The sequence below is a fragment of the Onychomys torridus genome, chromosome 12, assembly GCF_903995425.1.
Source record: "Onychomys torridus chromosome 12, mOncTor1.1, whole genome shotgun sequence".
Lineage (NCBI taxonomy): Eukaryota > Metazoa > Chordata > Mammalia > Rodentia > Cricetidae > Onychomys > Onychomys torridus.
The window spans coordinates 58,615,682-58,637,570 of NC_050454.1; the positions used below are offsets into that span (position 1 = coordinate 58,615,682).

Consider the following 21,889-nt stretch of genomic DNA (forward strand, 5'->3'; position numbering starts at 1 on the left):
TTTCAGTCCCATAGGAAAATCAAGACATGGTACAAAACAAAAATACTAGCTGTTTGCTTTTCACATCTATAAACACGCTACTTCCACTCTTTCCTAAAAAATTGCTGACCATGAGGTTACTAATGGCACTTGGTACAACTCAGGAACAATAAAAGGGGTGGGGGTAGTGTCTTGGCAAAGATCTCTCTAGTTGCAGTGCCTATTATAAAACCGAAACACAGAAGAGGGTCTGGAGTTGTGAGGAGCACAGAATGATTTCAGTCAAGGAGTTTAGGTATGGCTCATTTTGAGACCCTCACCTCCTCCCACAAAGGCTATCTCAGGATACTAAGAAAGCTAATCTTCTATATGAATCATTCAGGCCACAAGAGCAAATCATAGGTGCTGTCTCCAGTATTCCTGCTAGTTCTTTTCTGCTCTTCCCCCAGCCCTCCCTGAAGCAATTCTTTGGGGCTTGGTCTGATTTTCTGAGCCTGTGCATGTTTCGACACTGATCTTTGTCTCTGTTCTTGCTGATGAGAAAATCACCAGGGAGTTCCCCGGAGTCCGCAGTGAGTTAGTTGACCACTTTAACGAGCCAGAGCAAAGTGTTGACAGAAGGACCTTTAGCCAGCTGCAGCTGTTCACGATGACCCTGGGCAACGACAAGGGGCCTGGGGCCAGGGATTCTTTCTCTGGCCAGTCTCTTGTGACAGGTGTCACCTAAAAGTGACACCCGACACCCTGTTCACCTAATCCACCAGCAGAAATCATGGTCAGCCCCAGATTTAGGGTGGAGGGCTCTGACACCAGAGCACCACACATCCCTTTCAAGTCTCACACTATTGTCACGACTGGGAGCACTTGCAGGGGACACACACACACACAGGGCTTGCAGGTGAGTGGCCTGAGGAAGTCTGGGCTCTATTTCCCCTCTTACATTCCAGGCTCTCCCTCTTCACACTCCAACCAGGAGATGCACAGTGCTAAGCCTGGAGAGAGCACATAGCAAACCCAAGACCCTCCTATAACTCAGTCCTATGCAGGTCGCCCCCGTGGGTTCCATCCACTCCAAGGAATTGGCATCTAAGGAAGTACTTCACTTCTGCTTTATTGGTCCATCTAAGGGAAGAGGCAGAGGCCATTCACCCTAGAGGACAGGTGTTTCCCTCTCCCACGGGGGAGTCAAAGCATGAAGGGTGCCCGACCTCAGCCGGGCTTAAACCCCAAACAGACACAGACCCTGCCACCTCCGTTCTGAAGGAACTAAGGAATGCTCCACCGGGCCACGGCCTCCCCGACCTTCTGAGCCCTGTGCATAGGAACCTCGCCCTCCACCCTGCTCAGGCACCCCGCCCCGCCCATCCAGAGGCGGAAAGAGGAAGAGGCTACAAGGTTGCAGGCTCCCCTGTTGGAAGAGCCACGGTGTGAGCGTGCACCCTCGGCCCCGGGGGTTCTCTGCCTTCTGCCAGGGTCCTCGCGCCCCACAAGCAGCGCTGAGCCGCCGGAAGGCGCCGGGGCTCGAACCCGTGGCCCTGGGTTCCGCTGCGGACGAAACCCGGGGCCGCGCGTGCCGGGCTCTCTGGCTCGCGGGCTCTGCTCGGGCGGCGTGCGCGCGGAGGGATCCGCCGGGGCCGCGCCTCCCCGCCCCGTCCCGCCCCCCGCCTCCTCCCGCCGGCTCCGCTGCCGCCGCGGCGGCCGCTGCTGCCGCCGCCGCCGCCGCCGCCGCCGCCTGGATATAGTGCGGCAAGGCGCGGAGCTTGCAGTCACTTTGCGAGGAGGAGCGCGCGGGCTGCGGGCGGCGTGGGGCACCCGGGAGCGGCGGCGGGCTAGCCGAGGCGGCCGTGGCAGCGGAAGGTTCCCTCTCCTCCGGGGCTGGACTGCATAACTTTGGAACTGTCCGCCGGTGTCACGTCCTGAACATGAGCCTCCTCCTCTCCTTCTACCTGCTCGGGTTGCTTGTCAGTAGCGGGCAAGGTAGGAGTGTGCGGCTTTCTTGCTTACTTTCCCTCCCCACCCCACCCTGCCCAGCTTCCACCCAGCCCGGAGAGGCACAGAGCGAGGCACCCGAGCCCTGGAACCCAAGGCACCAAAGTTGCGGGGCTTCTTGAGGCGACTGTTGGGGGTTTTTTTTTTTCGCCTTTTCTCTTGGTTTTTTGCTGCCCCCCCCCCCCCAACCACCACCACCTCAAATTCTCTCCGTTTGCTCGAAAGTCCCTTTAAATTAGAGGAGACCGTGCAGAATTGGAGATAGGCATCGGTGTGAAAGAGATCGGGGATACGGGGGTGGGGTGGGGGGGAAACTGCTGCTGCTTCTGGGATTTTGGCTTTCTCTCTTATTACCCCAAATTGGATGAGTGTGTTGGTGTGTATTCGTAGTTAAATACCCGAGGTTGCAGAAGGGAAGGGCACAGGGGTGTTTTACAGAAGCGGCAAAAACTATCAACATTAAAGTCATTTATTAAAAAAAAAAAATCTCTGTGGTGTGCAAGAAATTCAATTCTTAGAGATTCTTTTCTCCTTCCCCAACACCTATTCTTGGCTGTGAAGTGAACGTTTGATGGCTTATTTATGTTGGAAACTAACGGGCCATAGATGCTGTAAGACACCAAATGGCTAAAACTAGGGTTGTGGTGCAGGCATTCATTGTGACCCCCCCCCCCTCCAGTGAATATAGCAAAACCCGAACACATTCGAACATCCGATTTGAATTACACCTGGAAGGGAATTGGGAGGTTGGGGAGCATTGGGGAGCATTAGGGAGCTTTCCCCTTTTTCTTTTTCTTTTTCTTTTTTTTTTTCTTTTGGGTGGGGGAGGAAAAAAAGACTGTGGTAGAATAACCCTAGGGATAATTGATGGACGCGATCTCTGCTAGTCTCTGTATGGAAGATATGCATTTTATCTTTCTGGCTTACATAGTACGCGTTCACATAAAATATATTCACAACCATTCGAAAGGTTTTCAACTGTCCAGACAAGTTTGGACATTTAATTGGGGAGAGAAAATGTCAAAATGTGCAATGGTGGAAGTCGTTCAAGGCAAAGGGAATAGCCATGGCTTTTCATTTGGTTGTAAGGTATAGAAATGCCATATTATTTGTGCTGCATTTTCCACGAATTTAATAAATTGCAAGATAAGTTAAAATATCTTCTCTAAATCCAATCCTAAGCATTTTTTTCACCTCTTTGGCGTTGCTCATTTGGTCCAGCAGGGGGTGGTAGAACTCCATTTTAAGCAAGAAATGCCTGTCTCTGCTTTTGCACACACTGTCCTTCTATCATTTTTCAGCAGGGCTTGGCATTTTGGATGTAAAGTCCTCCTTTCTCTGTCCTTCTCCCCAAACTACAGTGTTTGCAAATGATGAACCGCGATTGGATGCAGATTTTTATGTTCCGAAGTAAGAATGCACATGCGGGATATTGCTCTCATTTATAAAGTGCCTCAGTCTGGAGCTCCTCTTTTTCTCATCCTAACATAGGATGGGAAAAATTTCAGTCTCAGAAAAATTACAGATGGATTCATCTGAAGCTAATATTAGTCTCATTCATTAATTCAGTCACTTCTCTTGCAAACATCAGCATACCCTTGTTCACTACAAGATACAAAGCTGTCGTTTTTTGGAAGGCTGCTGATTGTGTTTAACTGTTCATTTATAACACACACACACAAGTCTGAATCTGAAGAGACAGGCTGAGAATTTAACTCAGATGCAATTGCAATTAAGTGAGTGTAGTGTAGAGTAATATGGGGCAAGTTTGTGCAGATTGATGATTACACTGTGAGCTGTCTGGAGTCTGTGCATTTATCATTGCTGATGCTAAGTGTGTTGGAATTCAGGGATAGGAGAGAGATTGGAATGTTTAAGTATCTAGGTAGAAATAGTACACAAAGACAGATACACTTTGGGTCTCTATATGTGACACATATTTGAAATTGTGATCCAGCTGATTTATAATCAGCACACAGGGTAGTTACAGAGAAAAACTGTGGAACGGAGGCATGCCTGCAGGGGAACCCATATTCCTTGTCAATGAAACGGGGCAGAAGGGTGGCATCTTTGTAAGATGATCGCTCGGTCTAGTGCAGTGGTAGGACATGCAGAGAGCCATCGTTGAGTATCCAGGGGAACTAGCTTTTGTGTGAGCAAGCATGTAGTATTGCTGTGCCATGTGTCGTAATGAAGCCAAAGACACCTAGAAACAGAAGTCCTTATCCTGGAGTCTCATTTCTGGAGGCTGCTGTTTTCTTCTCTAATTAAGGGTGCAGCAGCAAGTATCAGACACACCACTGGGAGCTGTTTTTCTTTTTTTAATGAACCGTGTGTAACTCACATTTCTATTTATTCTTTTATGTTTTTATGGGTTTTGTTTTTTTTTGTTTTTTGTTTTGATGGAGCCATGAAAACCCTACCAGCCAGTGACCCTCAGGCTTGCCTTGGAAATACTAAAGCCTCAGCTGGCTGATTTATGTTTCTAACAATACGCTTGCAGGGGATTTTATGAAGCATGATTGAAGCTGTTGCTTGGGAAAGTGGTGTGCAGTTTGACTGGGGAAAGACAACGATGATGTATTCCCTTTTAAGTAGTCAAAACGTTTTGAACCGCAACAGTTGAATGGACAAAAATGACCCAAGTGAAAAACCAGCTTACTTAAGTGGACGCCAATACCATAATTAGCTAATGAGGCCTAATAGCTCCAGCCTTTGCTTTCAACCCTGTGTATTGTTCATGCTTGTGAGAGCTTTTATTTTTTTTATTAAAAATTCAAATAGAAATGTTCTTTTAAAAGCCTACTATTTCCCCTGAAGGATTAATATCTAATGAAGGAAGGTTGTCAACTTTGATTGTAGTTGCCCATGGAAATGAATTTATAATTATTTGACTTGTGCAATTGTTTTTACTTTATATTTAAGACTTGATCACAGCCTCTGCTGTCATCGATCTCCAGTGAGTCTCTCATTAGCAGGGAGTGCATCTGCTGTCTTTTAGTCAATTTCCCAACCCGAAACAGGAAAGGGTTGCTTCTCAAACTTTTTTTGCATGTTTAAAATCCTTTTCATTTTCTTTTCGGAACCATCTAATATGATTAATGCCTGTCTGTTAGTGTTGTTCACATATGTAAAACAGACGTGCTGCTCCACTGAAACCGAGCAGTGTTAGTCCACTATCTTTCAATCCCTGTCAGCCATGTGTAGCATCCTTAAGCCTAAACCATGGGACCTGTGAAATGCCCACTCAGTGAGGGAATCTGGACATCTGCTTACACTTCTTTCTGGGAAAATGCTAGTGAGTAATTGACCATTAGAGAACTATACCCCTTGAAGACAGAGCACAGGTGTATGGATGCTTACTAACTACAAATCCACGAATGCCCTCTATGTAGAGGCTGTAATAGTTCATGGCCTCTCCTAAAACCTTTATCTGGCTGCCCTGCTCTGATTCTTTGCCCGCATCCCCTTTGTGTGAGATGCCTATTGAATCAACGGCATGTCCATTTAACTTAGGAAAGATAGGCTCTATAAATTAATATTTTTTGTCAGTGAACAGCCCAGAGGATTCCCTCCCTCGCTTGATGCCCGCTGTTCTCAGTTTCATTTCCCAAGTTGAATCTGAGCCCAGCAAGCAATAGGAGAAGTTGGAAAGTCCCGAGTGTCAGATGGGTTTTTTCATCGACACAGGGGACTGAGGTTCTCTCAGGCTTAATATCTTACAGGAGAAGCAATTAAGGGAACAAAAGAAGCTCATTCAGTAAAGGAAAAAGGTCAAGCTTCATATAATTTTGTAAATAAAATGGCCTTCCTTCCCAAATGAGCTGGTTTGTTATGAAACAGAAAGGGGCTGCCCAGACTGAAGCTGGTAAGCAGGCTGAATATTGGGGCTTGTTATCAAGTCCAGGAGCTGAAAGGCAAGTAGAGTGTCCACATTGGAAAGTCTCTGGACTTGGTCCTGCCACTTTCTCTGGCATTTAACATTGGGGACATCATTTTAACCTAATCTTTTTTCAGGGTTATCATCTTAACAATGGACTTCTGATAGTGTAAAGAAAAGTGTTCGGTTAATAGGAGACAGAGTCTGAGATGTGCTCCTGTTATAATTTTTAACCTTGATCACATTACTCTGGCTCTTGGTATATGCACAATCACTTAATAATATCAGTATTCTTAAAAGGGTAGTGTGCTTGGTTCTTAGGTTTTACTGAATTCAGAAAATTCTGAATCCCTTGCATCTTTATATCCTGCCAACTATATTGAGTTTAAGACCATTTAAAAATTATAAATTAGTTTTAATTTTCAAAATTACATGATAGGAGAACACATTAACAAGAAACCAGCACTTTTATTAAAAGTAGCATTCTGCCATTTAACAGAGCTAAGATGTCATTAATAGCTCAGCAAACACGTGTACTTCTCTGTGGTGTCCTTTTAAATATTATAATGGATCTTTGCTGTTTTAAATTATAAGAGTGCTAATACTAAATACCTGATAGTATTTTTCTGAGGTCCATACATTTGCTGTGCTTCTACCATTTAATCAAGTACCACCAGTTACATTAGAAGGCTGTGATGTCATTGGCCAGACGTTCCTAGATTTAAATAATTAAGATGGGTGCAAAAGAATTTTGAGAATCTTTGTTATCATAGACATCGGAAGATGTATTTGAGGGACTTTATTAGGCTGATTATTGGTTTTTGGCTCTGTACTGTTAAAATTATATCACAGGGAAAGTCAAAGTCGTTGTGTGTGAGAGCATAAAGCCCAGGCTATCAAGGGTCTCTCGACCTTGAAGAAGCAACTGAGATTCTCAGAACAGCTATTTGCTCATTTAAAATTTTGACCTGAACATATCCTATTGCTTAATCTTGATGCTCAGCCACAAGGAATAGCTGTGATCATGATACCTGTAGGTACAGTGTAAAATATCATGCATATTATGCCAGGTGTTATTTACCATATTCAACATTAGCATGCAGATAAAGTTTAATGACATATAGATATGCCTCACTTATTCAATTATATAAAATCATCAAACTGTTCTTTGTATTTAGAAATATGTTATATTAAAGACAATCTAATTCACTGATGCTTGGGACTCTCTCATTACTTATTAACATATTTTTTGCTTATTTCTTCATATCTGCTTTGTTGCAGACACCTCATTAGGCAAAAGTCCTAGTAGAGCAGTTAGATACATTGTATCAAGAGCAATTGTAGGAGACGCCATTTGCAATCATAAGACACATGTATTAGTTTTCATGCTCAGGAGGACGTCAGTAAAAGGTCTTGAGATACAAGTTATGCTGGAGGTTTAGGGTAGACACATAATTAGGATAAGTGACTTAAGTGGATGTCCAATAGGAAACCACATGGGTGAAAACCAGAGCTCCAGTTCACACATTCTTAACTCACTTTGCACAACACCAAACTTTTGTGTAGGTTTAAAAAATTAGAGATTATAAGAGTCAGAAAAATAACAAGCAGCATCTTGTTAATAGGACAGGATAGTTGTACACATGAATGAACAGTAGCTGTGGTTGCCTGCGTAAGACCTGAACTATAAGCAAATCATAATTCTGACAAGGAGTGGAGAGAAGATCATGAACCCAACTCTTAATTGAGGAGTTAATGGACAGATGAAGGCATCTGGGTGAGGGATAATCAGACTTATTTAAGTGTGTGGTTTTTGTTAAGTAAAATATGCTCTTGTCAGTGGCCCCACATTCAGAAATACAGGGAATACAGGTCAATTTTAATGGTTTGTCTGATAAATTTTAAAAAATGGAGAGAGGGACAAAGTTGGAATATGTGATAGGCATGAAGGTATGCCTCAACTGATAGTGTGTGTGCTTACAATTCATGAGACACTAGGTTTGATTCCCAACATTGAAAAGGTAAACATTTATCTTGCCATCCAAGCACAACTATAACAACAGCAACAGCAACAACACACACACACACACACACACACACACACACACACACACACACACACACACACACCACTCACATGCCTGTACAAAGATACATTTTAATTTAATGCCACTTTGTCAGTTAATAAATTGGCAAGTACTGGCTGGGTATAAGGCAAGTATCTTCAAATATATATATTGGTTTTTCAAGACAGGGTTTCTCTGTGTAGCTTTGCACATTTCCTGGATCTTGCTCTGTAGACCAGGCTGGCCTTGAACTCAGAGATCCGCCTGCCTCTGCCTCCCAAGTTCTGGGATTAAAGGTGTGTGCCACCACAGCCCCACTACATATGTATGTGTGTGTATGTATGTGTGTGTGTGTGTGTGTGTGTGTGTGTGTGTGTGTGTATAATATATATATATATATATATATATATGTATATATATATATATATATATATATATATATAAAATATTTTTTAAATGAGATTGTTGTCACCTTGTAACTCAAGATTATCAGGAATCTATGGAGATTTTATGTTTAGCTTTATGAAAGGGAAGAAATTGAGATACAGAGAAAGTATCTGATTATGTACATTAATTATGATTAGTCAGTATTTGGAATTAGTAATTAGTCTTTAATTTCATTGTCTTTTTTTTTTCTCAGAATGCTTGATGTTTTTGAGGAAAAGTCTGCATGCATGTTGTTTGATAGAGAAAGGTAGCCCATGTTGGTAGTTGAGAAAATAAGAGTATAGATTGGAAAAAGCAAAGATGTGCATGAGAAAGTGATGAACCCTGTAGCAAAATGTTGTGAAACAGCAGAAGATATCATATGATTGATTATCCAAAGGTCAGAGAGAGTGCTTGGCATTCATCCCTTATCTTAATGAAAATTCATTGATTGCTTATTGTGCAACTCAATTATGAATCCCTCTCCTATTTACAGTTCCTTTAATTTTCTCATGGTAACCCAAGGCACAGAAAATACAAATGTCTAGTCTGAATATAAGAAATCAGAACGTTGTTGCTGGTTGTTTCTGCTCTTTTGGGGGCATGACACTCAGGTCCCAAATAATTCACACATGGAGGCTTATTCTCAATTAGCTTGGCTTATTTCTAGCCAGCTTTTCTTAACTTTAAATTAGCCCATCTACCTTTGAACCAAGGGCTTTTACCTTTCTCTATTTCTGTGTACGGTTCATTAGTTTTTACTCCATGGTTTGCTGTGTAGCTGGGTGTCGGGTCCCTGCTGTCCTCCTCCTTCTCAGACTACTTTTTCCTCTCAGATTTCTCCTTTTATATCTTCTTTCTGCCTGTAAGCCCTGCCTATCCTTTTTTCTGCCTTGCTATTGGCCAGTCAATTCTTTATTAGACCACCAGGTGTTTTACACAGGAAAAGCAACACAGCTTCACAGAGTTGAACAAAGGCAACTGAAACAAAAGTAACACACCTTAAAATAATATTTGCCAACAGAACATGAACTTGAGATGCAGTTAAAGCTGAGCCTGTACTAGTGAAATCACATTTCTACTCCGTGCAGCAGAGAACTTCAAAATGAATAGAGTAAATGAAGAAAATGATAACAGGAGAAAGGAAAACATCATGAACAAATTGTAGAAAAAGATGCAGTTGTCCCAAGGACAGAAATAATACAGTTTAATGTATCCAGTTTGAGTATTTATTCGGTTCTCTAATCTATTGGATGGTTGGGAAAGATCAGTCATGGGATCCAGGATGGGATACTCTGAGCTACTTAAGACAGAACTCATTTAAGGCCAAGCTAAGTTTGATACTTAGATTAACCTTTGAGACCTGGCTATTGAAAATGAAAGCAGATTGATAAAGATATTTATAAGGCTACTGGCCTTGTGCTAGATGGACCAAAGAAAAAATGAGGAGGGAATTACAAGATATAGACATGATTCTCTGACAGTACAAATACATCTTTTATTAAATTTTATTTTCAAGTAGTTTTGGGGATATTCTCTCTATATGTACCTCTGACTGTCCTGGAACTTGCTATGTTGACCATGCTGTCCTTGAACCTCCAGAGATCCACCAGTCTCTGCCTCCCAATGCTGGGATTTTAAAGGTGTGCACCACCTGGCCTGGATGGAAGCATAAATAGCCCTGCAAGTTTAATTTGGAAGATTGATGAGAAGATAGTACTTGAAGTATTGACTTTATATATAGAAAGCATGATAATTTTTCAATAAAAATAATATAATGGAGTAGTTTTTTTGACAAATTCATTTGGTTTATAGTTATCTATAAAATTCATAAGTATTATTCAAGCATGTAGTTATACATGTCATGTCGGTGACAAGTTAAAAAACAAATAATGATTTTATTCATTTTTCTCTCAAAATTATTACTCCATTTCACTTAGCATTTACTTTTATTTCATTCTTGTATCAACATTTATGCTTTAATCAATATTTGGAGTATGTATGGGATTTGGAGAAAAAATTTGCCGTTGTTTTATAATTTTCATCTAAACAATTTTCTACATGTGTTCGTAGCTTTTAAAAATTATCCTTGGGAGATTAGAATGAAACAAAAATTAAAAAAAATAAAATGTAAGAGAGGACTGGTAGGAAGAGTGGAAATGATTAAAGGAATATATATATATATATATTACATATAGTAATAAGTTATATGTCACAGTTAAGACTCATCAGCCTATATAATTAGACTGTGCAAATAATTATGATGGTAGAAAACTGGGTCTGAAAAAAAAGCTTAGCTGGTAAGTAAGGGACATGAGTTCAGACAACCGACACCCACATGAAAAGCTGAGCACAGTGGCGGCCACCTGTTATCTCAGTGGAAAGGACTGCAGGAGCAGGAGGATGCCTGGGCCTCTAATGCTAGCCGGCTTATCCAAAATCTAGCATTAGAGGCTAGAGGTGCAATGAGATACTTTCAAAATAAGTAAGTTAATTAATTAATTAATGGTAGAAATGAATGAACATAGCCATGCAACCTAGATCTTTCCCCCAATGTATATCTTTGTAAATACATGTATCCATATATTTATGCATGTACACACACATGAATAGGTATGTTATGCTTTCATAACCCCATGCTCACGAAGCCCCCATGCACCATATGTATGGTTGTAGAAAACTAAAAGCTGAAATGGCACTCAAAGATTTTGATACTGCACATCCACAGCTGAAAACGTTTCCATTAGCGCCCAAGAGAAGTTAAAGGGAATAATATTTTGAGTGCCAATTTTACGCTGTGTAACTGTGGTGAGCACTTGACTCATTACCTCATTTATTCCTGATTAAATCATATTTCATAGATGATGTACCTGAGATTGAGAGTGACTGATTTGTGTAGAGCTTTTAAGTGTGTTCTCTGGCCTGCCATCCCACATTTATAGTCAACGATCATTAAATATAGTCAAGCTGTATTTCAGTTGGTCCTGCTCTAATCTATGTTTCTTGAAATACCTAGCCGAATTCGCTGAAGGAACAGAGTGAAGTGATGTGCTGTAGTGTAGAAATTGTGTTGATTGATGTGGTATGTTTCCAGTTCTTTAGTTCTGAGTGGCCAAGAGCAAGCTTGCTCAGTAAAAGAGAAACTATAGCAATGCACAAAGACAAATCCAAATGAACAAAATATGCTCATGCACTTTCTTCCATTACAAATGCTGGTTTGTAAGGGGATCTATGAATTTCTTAATATAGTATTATTATAGTATCTTTTATAGTAAAGTAGTAGCCGAATATGCCTGGCAATCACTTTGTTCTGTGCATGCTTCTTATTATCTCCTTTATTGTTTTAATTAAAAAAGTGTTTGACATCCAAAAGAATGTCCTTCATGACTTGCATCTTGATGAAAATGTCTGCAAAACTGGGTGCGAATATCAGTAGAAATTTCACTTACGTAGCTTATGATCAAGACTGTGATGTAAAAAGATGATCTATCTGATGTCATCACTACGGTTTTATGCTTCTGTTAGAGTCGGGCTACAGATTTCTGAGGGTTTTGAATGTTCTTCCTCTTACTGTATTTTTATAACCTTTGCTATTTTTTATTGCACAAATTCGTAATACCTGAGTCTTTTGGGGTTGAAAGTGTCTTCTTACAGACATGCAGTGGTGGTACATGCCTTTAATCCCAGTTCTTGGGAGGCAGAGGCAGGAAGATTTCTGTAAGTTCAAGGTCACCTTGGTCTACAAAGCAACTTCTAGGATAGCCAGTGCTGTTACACTGAGAAACCATATCTTGAAAAGCCAAATCAAAGAAAGAAGATGTTTTACTGTAAACTATAATATCAGAGGCCAGTCTCTCCTTACAAAATGTGTAGATAAGATATGTTTGAAATGTGTACTATAATATTGGTATATTTCCAACACCCAAATAAGCACACTTGCACTTTGTTTTCTGTATGAGAGACCTGTCATGTGTGTGTGTGTGTGTGTGTGTGTGTGTGTGTGTGTCTGGGTATTGAACCTGAACCTTGTACATTCTAGGCTAGCAATCTAACATTGAGAGGCTATAATCTCATCCTCTTTAAACTAAAACAGCTTGTCCAATGCAGGAAGATGTATGTTCTTAATACTGGGCTATTTGATATTTATATATTTATGGGTGTACTTAATCTATAATTTTCTATAGATCAAAAATATTGAATATATTATTCAAACAGAATTATTTCATGTTTGCCTTCTAGTAGCAAACATCCCAACATTTTTTTCAGCATACATCACAAAACATAATGAACATGAGAAAACAGGGTAGTGAAAATGCCTAGTTACACAAAATTTTGTTGTGTTTTGTGTATAAGAAGCATGTGAAGAGCTGATCATATAAAGATCCTGTGTTACATGCATAGTTTTCAGAAATGCCTAACTGTATTTGCAAATTGTTACCTTTTTATTTATTTGTTTATTTTTTTAAAAAGCTTTTTTTTGTTTTGCATACCAATCCCAGTTCCCCCTTCCTCCCCCTTTCTCCCACCGCTCCCACCTTCCCCCATCCCACCCCTCCATCCACTTCTTAGAGAGGGTAAGGCCTCCCTTGTGGAGTCAACAAAGTCTGGCATACTAAGTTGAGGCAGGATCAAGCCTCTCTCGCTGTGTCAAAGCTGAGCAAGGTGTCCCACCTAGGGTATGTGTTCCAAAAAGCCATTTTATGCACCCAGGATAAGTCCTAGTCCCACTGCCAAGTGTTCCCCAAACAGATCTAGCCACATAACTGTAACCCATCTCTGTAACTTTCTACATACTGAAATTAAGCAAAGTTTCAAATCTCTTAAATTGTATTTTTTGCCATATACAATCATAAAATAATTATATATGTATATATACGGATAAAATTATATATATATATATTCATGTCATGTACTGGATTGCAGTTATCAAAGATGAGAGTAAAAAGGTACCACTCAATGTTTTTAAATATATGCCATGTGCTCAGAGACATGGTACTTGACAAGAGGCTTTCTAGACAATGTTCATTTTACTATTTGAACAGCAAATTATCATGAAAATTAGTATTACTAAATTAGAATGATGTGCATTGCATCTTAACGGGATCATACTTACTCAAGAAGAAATATTTAAAAATTGATATGAATCTGTCACTCTATATGGTCCACACTTTTAAAATATATTTATACTTTTATCTCAAAATTGATTGACCAACGTGAATGAAAGAGTTATTTAAAGAGCTTCTCATCTGAGTTTTTACATTGGCATTCTGTGGTCCTTAAAATACCTTTTGGACTGATTCTGTGGAATGCTGGAAATGGTAATTAGAACTCTACTTCTCATATCATTTAATAGGAGCCTCTAACTTAGGACTGCTACTTTTACATTTAATGCATTTTTGCCACTCTATTTGTTCATGTTTCTTGTATGTTGTGATGTATGCTGAGTATACTTGTGTGAATTCCCAGATTAAAAATCTATGAGTAGCTTTTACATCATATACCTTTCCTGCCTTTTCCCATTAACCTGAAGATTTTTGCATTTCTTTACGTCTTAGTTTTAACCACATATCATTAAAGATATCATTCATTCTTTTAACATGTAGAAATTAATTACCTACTACCGGCCAGTTACTAATCAAGATTGCAGTGTTCTTGGACTCAGCTCCTCAAACTTCTTATTCTTGGCCACCTTCTGTGTAAACTCCACAAAGGCAAGCAAGCCTTGCCACTCTGCCTTCCCTTTATATGTGATATATTTGGTTAGAGTCTTCATTGTAAGTCAGTATGTGTATTCTTGGAAAAACAATGGATGCTTACCAAACAAATACTAAGTGGATATTTACATCTTAACTAGAAAAAGTAAACCAAAGTGACAAGTTTATTTTAAAATGTGTTTGTTCCTGAGTTTGGGCAATGGTTCGGTTTGTTGGGAATATACTCTTTGTCAGCCTGAGTATTTATTCCAAGTGTTTTGTTTATATCACTACCATGAATGTGACAGACCATGAATCTGCAATAAATTAGAAGTGATTACTTAATTCATGAGGAATAGCATGGTTATGCTACTTTATCTCTGATCTTATCTCCTCACTGAAAAGTAATTAGACTGTGAATAAAGCAAAGTTAATTAATGTTATAAAATGTAGCATTTGAAGCCCTATATACATAAAGCATTGGAGATGGTAATGAAGTTTAGGCTTTAGGTGTCTTTCTCTCTCCTCTCTCTCTCTTTCTCTCTCTCTCTCTCTCTCTCTCTCTCTCTCTCTATATATATATATATATATATATATATATATATATATATATATATATATATAAAATTTGTGTGTATGCATTTATGTGTCTTATAAAATAAATTAAAATGAATTAGAACAATAGTATTCATTTATAATAGTACCATTAAGCACAGACATTGTCACCAAGAAATGTCTAGTATATCAATAGAGCAAGTATTTAAGATCAGCACAATCTGGTTGGGTGATTAAAAGTTATTTATTTATTTAACGTTTATTGGAAACCAATTCTAAATTGTACCTGTAGGATGAAAAGTGAAAATATAGAGGTCATTGTTTTATACTATCTTTTCATAGGTGCTTCAATTTGCTTGTTCTTTTTAATGAACTTTATTTAACTTCTAAAATTCTCTTTTGACTAGTAGCCATATCCCCCCCCCACCTTTTTAATGATTTTCTTCTATCATTCTCAAGGATTGCTTCCAGAGATGAAAGCGTTCAGTTATACAGAGTACTTTCTGTGATAGCTCAGAGTACCTTTACATAATATCCATTTGTAATATTTCTGCTTACCAATTCTTCTCTAATGTTACCATTTTGAGATGGGTCTCTTTTAACTTCAAATACAATTTTCAGCGAGTGATTAAATAGCCCTGCTGATTCATTCATTTTACTTTCACTTCTCCTTCAAATGTTTTCTAATTCATAATCACTTTAATTGGTAATCTAGATGAGTCATTTCATTTCAAAGCCCCCTCAAAGGCTTAATGCTAGTGTCCTCTGCCTCTGCAGGGACTGTACACACTTTGTCATTAAAAAGCAAAACTCAAGAAGTCATCACTGTCCTGGCTCATGCAACCTCAAATGCCACATCTAAAATGGTTGCTAAATGTCCAACTTCAGTATTCTCATGTCCCTAAAATAATATGTTCGCACGGGATTCTGAGTATTATGCAACACTCTAAGCTAAGTTTCTACTGTATTTTTGACTCTCCGTTTCCAGTATATTATAATAAAACAGTTTTATCAAAAATGCTCCTCTACCTACACTGAACAGCTGTTAATGAACAATGACTTCTTTAAGCGGATCAATACAGACCTTATGCTAGAAAGTTAAAATATTAAACCATGCCTCATGATTGGACATAGGGCTTTCTGATTAGTCCTTTCACCTTAATTCTACTGATTCGGCTGCCTTTTCTTCCCCTGCCACCACCCCCCCCCCCACACACACACACACTGCATGTCTCTTTTTCAGCTGTTGCATCTGGATGTCATTGTGTGGCAGAAGTTTAGTTTTCACACGTATTTATTAAGACTAGCAAACACATCTCACCAGCAAGCAGAATAAACAAAGACAGGGAGCTCAGGCTGAAAGGAAAGTGATTGAGAAAAAGGTCAGTTTTGTTTCAGGGAACACAGTTCATCACCTAAAAGAGAATGGAATGTGAGTGACTGACCACACAAAACCTGATCTGGCATGTTTACTACATCAACATGGCTAGGAAATGCCCAACAATACACAGAATGTCTAAAGACAACTTCGCTTCCCCCATGAACGCTATATTTATGAATATTTGTTGAACTAATTGAAGGGGGGCATTTCTCCTCACTCCACAGGGTGGTTTACTTGACTTTTATTATTCAGTCACGTATGGGAGCTTTGAACAATAGCTTAACAAGTAAAAACAATTACATTATTTAGAATGACATGTATCATCTGGTAAGATTAATACCTGTTATTCCAGAGACTCAACCTTATACCGTGAAGAAGAAGAGTATCTCTGAACAGGGAGAGCTAGTGCCAGGAACTGCTCTGCTTTCTGGCCCTTTCTATACTTTCCAGCCATTTCTTTTCAGTTCCAACCCTGGAAAGGTACCATCGACAAAAACTGCACATATTTATAGGGAACAAAGTGATGTTTTGATGTATTGTGATATTATTAGTCAAGCAAATTAAAGTGTTGACATAATTACCTTTTTTTGTTGAGAACATGTAAGGTATAATTTTTTAACAACTTTTGAGTCTGGAGTATGTTATTATTAGCTATAGCCAGAATTCTATGCAGTAATTTCCAGAAAGTTTTTTAACTTACCTTACTGTGCCTGTGTACTTTTAACCCAACATCTCTGTGACTTTTCTCTCTTATTTTCTGTCAACTAGAGTCCTGTTCTTTGCTTCCATAAGTTTTAATTTTAAATTTCCCAGAAATTGAGATCATTCCTGCTTTTCTGTGGTTGGATAATTTTAGATATTTTGATATTCTGAAGGAAGGTCTGTTTACATTTCTTCAGATGACAGTATTACTTTTTTATTTGGACTTAATAGTATTCTATTTTGTGTACATGTCTCATTAGTTTAAGTATCTATTTTTAGGTGTACAGGAGGCATTGTGATAAGTGATTCAGTGAACATATTGCATATATGTCTCTGTGAGACACAGATTTAATTTCCAGTCATTATATTTAAAGTTAGAATCACTGGATCATGTGAGCCTAAAACACACACAACAAAAGCAAGAAGAGATAAACAGAGTACTGTGAAACTTAAGTGCTTTTGAATAGCGAAGTCCATCATCAATAAAATTGTTACCAACCTAAAAAATCGAGGGAAGTATTTACAAAATATACTGTTGCTAAGTGGTACTATATTAAATGTATAAGGATCTTAAACAAATGAAGAGCAACAAAATAAAAAAGAGAGAAAGAAGGAAGAATAACAAGAAGGAAGGAAAGAAAGAAGTGCAGTGCCATAGTTAAAAATTGGATGAAAGTTTTAAAATGGTAAGAAAATGTAATGGGACAAAGGGCCAGAACTCTTAATTGTCCATGAAGACAGGTTCAACAAGAATCCATAGTTGAGAGGATTGTGTACTACTACAGACATTACAGAAAATAACATAAAGGTTCCTTAAAAATGAAAGCCAATAGATCTATATTATCATTAGGACATTTCTTTTGAATGGGGGATTTAAGTTTAGTAACTGATCATTGAGTCAATAAGTATGTATTTTAATGACCTACAAAATGAATTTGCTTGGAGGATCAGTAGCCATTGTTGATGACAAAGTGAGGTTAACAGTGCCTTCATGGTGGGAGAGCTTAAGTGTGTAGGTTAGTAGTATAATTCATTAAGGACCATAATACATTAATATTTAAGTATGTTACTTCTTAAAATGGCTTTTCTTATTGTGAAATACAGGAATTATTAATAATTAAGTAGGCCATCATTTGTGATTGACTTAGAGAATACTTCCATAATGAAATTATATAAGTTTAAAGATGTTTTTAGGAGCAGGTAAAGGAAGAGCTATTCAGAAAGTACAACAAAGAAGAGTCTACTGTTGCCTGTAAAAGACCATCTAGAGGCAGTTTGCATTTTATGTTTCTGGTTAGGATTTGGATTCTTTTCTTTTCACTTCAGGAACTCTTAGTTTTGAATGAAATGACATTTTGTGCGATCATATCTCAAGTGAGGAAATACGTATTTGTTTAACTGGCTACCATAGATACGAACATCTATATACGTTGTACAGTGGACTCACCTCATTTCTCATTAGTAGAATCACTTTGTGTGAATAGGCATAGACCAATCACTGTTGAGTAGAACAACATGAATAAGATTGCCTTTGATTGAAATAAATATTTTCTATTACTAACAGGGAAGGTTTCTCCACTTGATACAGACAATTGCCCAGTCAAAGTCACTGTCCACATTGTTGTTAAATGTTCTGCTAATATGTTTTTCTGAAGGGCAATTTTGCAAAAAACAAACAAACAAACAATAAAAAACCCCTAAAATCAGCTTCAGAAGTCAACATTTATAAAGTATTTGCAGTGTTTATGAGCTTTGCATGTGTTATCTTATATTTTTCTCCAAATGAAATTTCAATGTGTATTCTGCTTTATACATGACAAAAACATTTTGAGGTCAGTTGACTCAATACACACTCCAAGGTGCTACGTGGCCCAAGTTGGGATTGACCCTTAGCTAGCTGGCACATGGGTATTCTTAGTGCTGAGATGCTATGAGAGGGGATGCTTGATACTCCAAATGGTTTTGTATCTTGTCAAGTTTAAATATGAAGCAAAGAGTCAGTTACTATGTCAGTAGGTGATAGTTAGATTACTCACTTATGGAAGCTATTAGCGTGGGCTTATTTCAAACCTATATCTGTATGTAGTTTTCTAAAATTGATAGTTAAGTTATGTAAGGGACATAATGAGATATTTTTCTTAGGGGACACATTGTGAGGTGGCCAAATTTTGATGTTAATGCAGGATTGCTCTTACTGTGTAGGCTTGAGGATCTTCCTCCACACAATATTTGACTCTAGTCAATGTGAATGAGCACAGGAATAAACCTTGAATTATTATACTATATAAATTACACTATTTAAACCCAAACAGCAAACCAGAACCTACTGATGTAACATTTTCTAAAATATGTAAAGCACCTATTTAGTACCTTTCTTTTATATTACAGATAAAATGTATTTTTATCTCAGACAGGAAGATTCCACTAAAAAAAAAAACAAGCACAAAATAATTAATTTTTTTGACATGAGATGGTTGGATAAAAGATAGATTTGGGAGCCTTCTGTGTTCTTCAGAAGGAATGTTGAAACTAAAAATAACTATTGTTTTTAAAATTGAAAGTAGAGATGCAGAAATATTGAGATGTGTGTTAGCATAGAGACGCAGTAACCAGAGATATAATTTAATGTTTAGATGGGGATGGGAGACAGATCAGTTCCTAACTTCTGTCTCAGGGTGATTTTAAAAGTTGTGTGCATAGATACGTATTATTTTTCTCACTTAAACAGGTCAGTAAACTAAAGGGCAGTTGAAATCGATAACCCAAGCATTTGGTGCACAAATACATATGCAACTGTGATTTCTCTTCTCAGACACCCATTCAGTTTATTTCTGTGATAAGTACTCTCACCAAAATATATTTTTTCCAAATAGCCAACTATTTGTATTTTTTTGTACAAGATGTATACAATTTTATATAAAAGTACTTTTTCAATAAGTATGGTTATAAATGTATTTACATATAAATGCATGGGTATATATATTTTGTGTAAATATTTGTAAATACAACTACACCTATACTATGTAAATAACTTCAAATATAATTGTCATTCAATGCCATGTAAAATATTTGCTGAATCATTTCATTTAAAATGTTTTCCTTTTTTCTGATTTTTTTTTACATCTCAGAAGAAACCATACTTCAAGACAAAACATTTGAGTTATTGTTCACACTTTCTGCAGCTTTAAGCTAATTAGTCTGTGTTTAGTTCATCAAGACTGAAACACAGCATGACTCGTCGTTGTTTCCTGAGATGAACACTGAACAGCTCTCCCACCTTATTTTTAAAACAAACTCAAGGCACACAACTGTTTATAATTAATGATTTTTTTCCCAGCAAAACATATTCTCTGAATGGCAATAAAATCAGCATTTGGAGCATGAGTGCTTTGGTTCCAGCTTGGTGACTGTGACTGAACTGTGTGCACAAACGTAAACCCTTCTCCTCACTACTCTAATTTGTCATTGAAGAGATGAAGGCAGCTACATTCTGACATCATTCTACCCTCTTTTCCAAAGTGATACTCAATGGATAGCAAATCCTGTCACAAAGCTGAAGAAAAATTGTCTGTCATTTTTGTGATATTACTCTAAGGATGGAATCATGATGCTGTAGTTATGCATTGTTTTGTATCTTAGTGTGGATTGTTGGGTCTCTTCTGCAGATTTCTAAATAGATAATCTGCTTCTTTTTCTGATGATAGAAACCAGACTTGTTTTGTAAAGGGCTTTTTTAGGATTTGTGGATTGTGTTCATCATATAAACTATCCCTATTTTTTAAAGTATTGAGGATAAATAAGTGTGTTTGCTACAAGGAATGCTCACATTAAGTAGCTCCCATTACCTTCAACGTTGTGTGGCTATAGTTTCATGTAGGTAGGAGGTTTTTAGAGAGGAGCTTTGCTCTTCTGCCACCAGCATTGGGCACCATCTTTGGAAATCATTTCTTTGATTTTCAGCTCACTCTTCATGGTTTGGCCAGAGCAGTCATTTCTTTTTTTTTTTTTTTTTCTAAAATGTTCAGAATTCACATCATGGAGCCACTTATTGAACCATTGAGTCTCAGCTCAGTGGTTGATACCAAAGTGACTCAAGCCTGCACATGGCAGTTCCAGCCACCAAGGTCAATGCCTTTTTAGTGTTGGCCTGAAACATTTTCCAGTAGAGAAGTTTGTGTGTGTGTGTGTGTGTGTGTGTGTGTGTGTGTGTGTGAGAGAGAGAGAGAGAGAGAGAGAGAGAGAGAGAGATTGAATTCTGTTACCAAAATAGTGTCTACAAATAATCTTATGACTGCTTTGTTTCCAGTCCCGTTTCATGCTCATGATGCTTAGATACATTTTCATACTTACATATGAATTCCAATATTTTACTTTTATTTTTGTGGGCATGCAAATATCTTTTGTCTTAAGACTAATTTTCTGAGCCTGTGTCAGAGGCTGTAAGGCCATTTAGAGGAAAAGACTGATCTGGCAGCTTCACATTTACCTCCTGGTCATCCAGCTTCTCTCCCTGTTCCTCTCCCTGTTCCTCTCCCTCTCCCTGAAGCTGTCTGTCTTCTTGAATTCATGAACTGGTGATCTTTTTACTTCAACCTCCAAGGGGCTAGGATTACAAGTGTAATCCTCAGCGCTTGGTTTAACTCAGGTCGCCTAGAAGCTTATCTTCATTGCTGATTTTCCTCTACCATTCTCCATCCTCCACTTCTATGTAGTTGTAGGCTCTTCCTGGGCTCTGGCAGAGTCTGTACTCTGGCATTCCTCATATTCTAATTTCTTAGCAAGATGCAGGCACAGTGATTTTTGCTTTAGCTCCCAATGAATCCAGTCATAGTCAGAAGCCTGGCAGTTCCTCCTTCATGATCTGGCTGCTGGTGCCACTCAATAGTCATGGTGCTTGTATTTTCAGGCTTAAATTTTAATGATCCCTCTGACTTACTGTACAATTTATTCTCTTCCAATGTTGTAATGAAGCCCATTATTTTGTGTCATAAAATAATTGCTAATAACATTTTTTTAAAAATATTTAAGGGAGGGGCTGAGTTAGGAGCTTTGTGGGTAAGATGGTTTTCTCTTCAGTAGGCACGGAGCTTTCCATAATCGTGGATGAAAAACAAAGTCCAGATTTCCATAAGATCTTTCAGTGACAAGTGTAGAAAGTTCTGGTGACAGGGGTAATTAGTTGGCTGCCAGTGGACTGCTTCTTACTAAAACTTAAGGT

General features: G+C 38.4%; 1 protein-coding gene across 2 annotated transcripts in view; it reads left to right on the forward strand.

The window, feature by feature from the left end:
• Positions 1–1,665: 1,665 nt before the first annotated feature.
• Positions 1,666–21,889, forward strand: part of Ncam2 (neural cell adhesion molecule 2) — a 412,339-nt gene continuing 392,115 nt past the window's right edge. The window contains exon 1 of one of the 2 annotated variants that reach the window (XM_036203263.1): positions 1,666–1,956. In XM_036203263.1, the coding sequence (XP_036059156.1) occupies positions 1,902–1,956 (55 nt within the window). In that variant the 5' untranslated portion in view covers positions 1,666–1,901. The remainder of the gene's footprint in view (positions 1,957–21,889) is intronic. The other variant, XM_036203264.1, reaches the window with a different exon arrangement.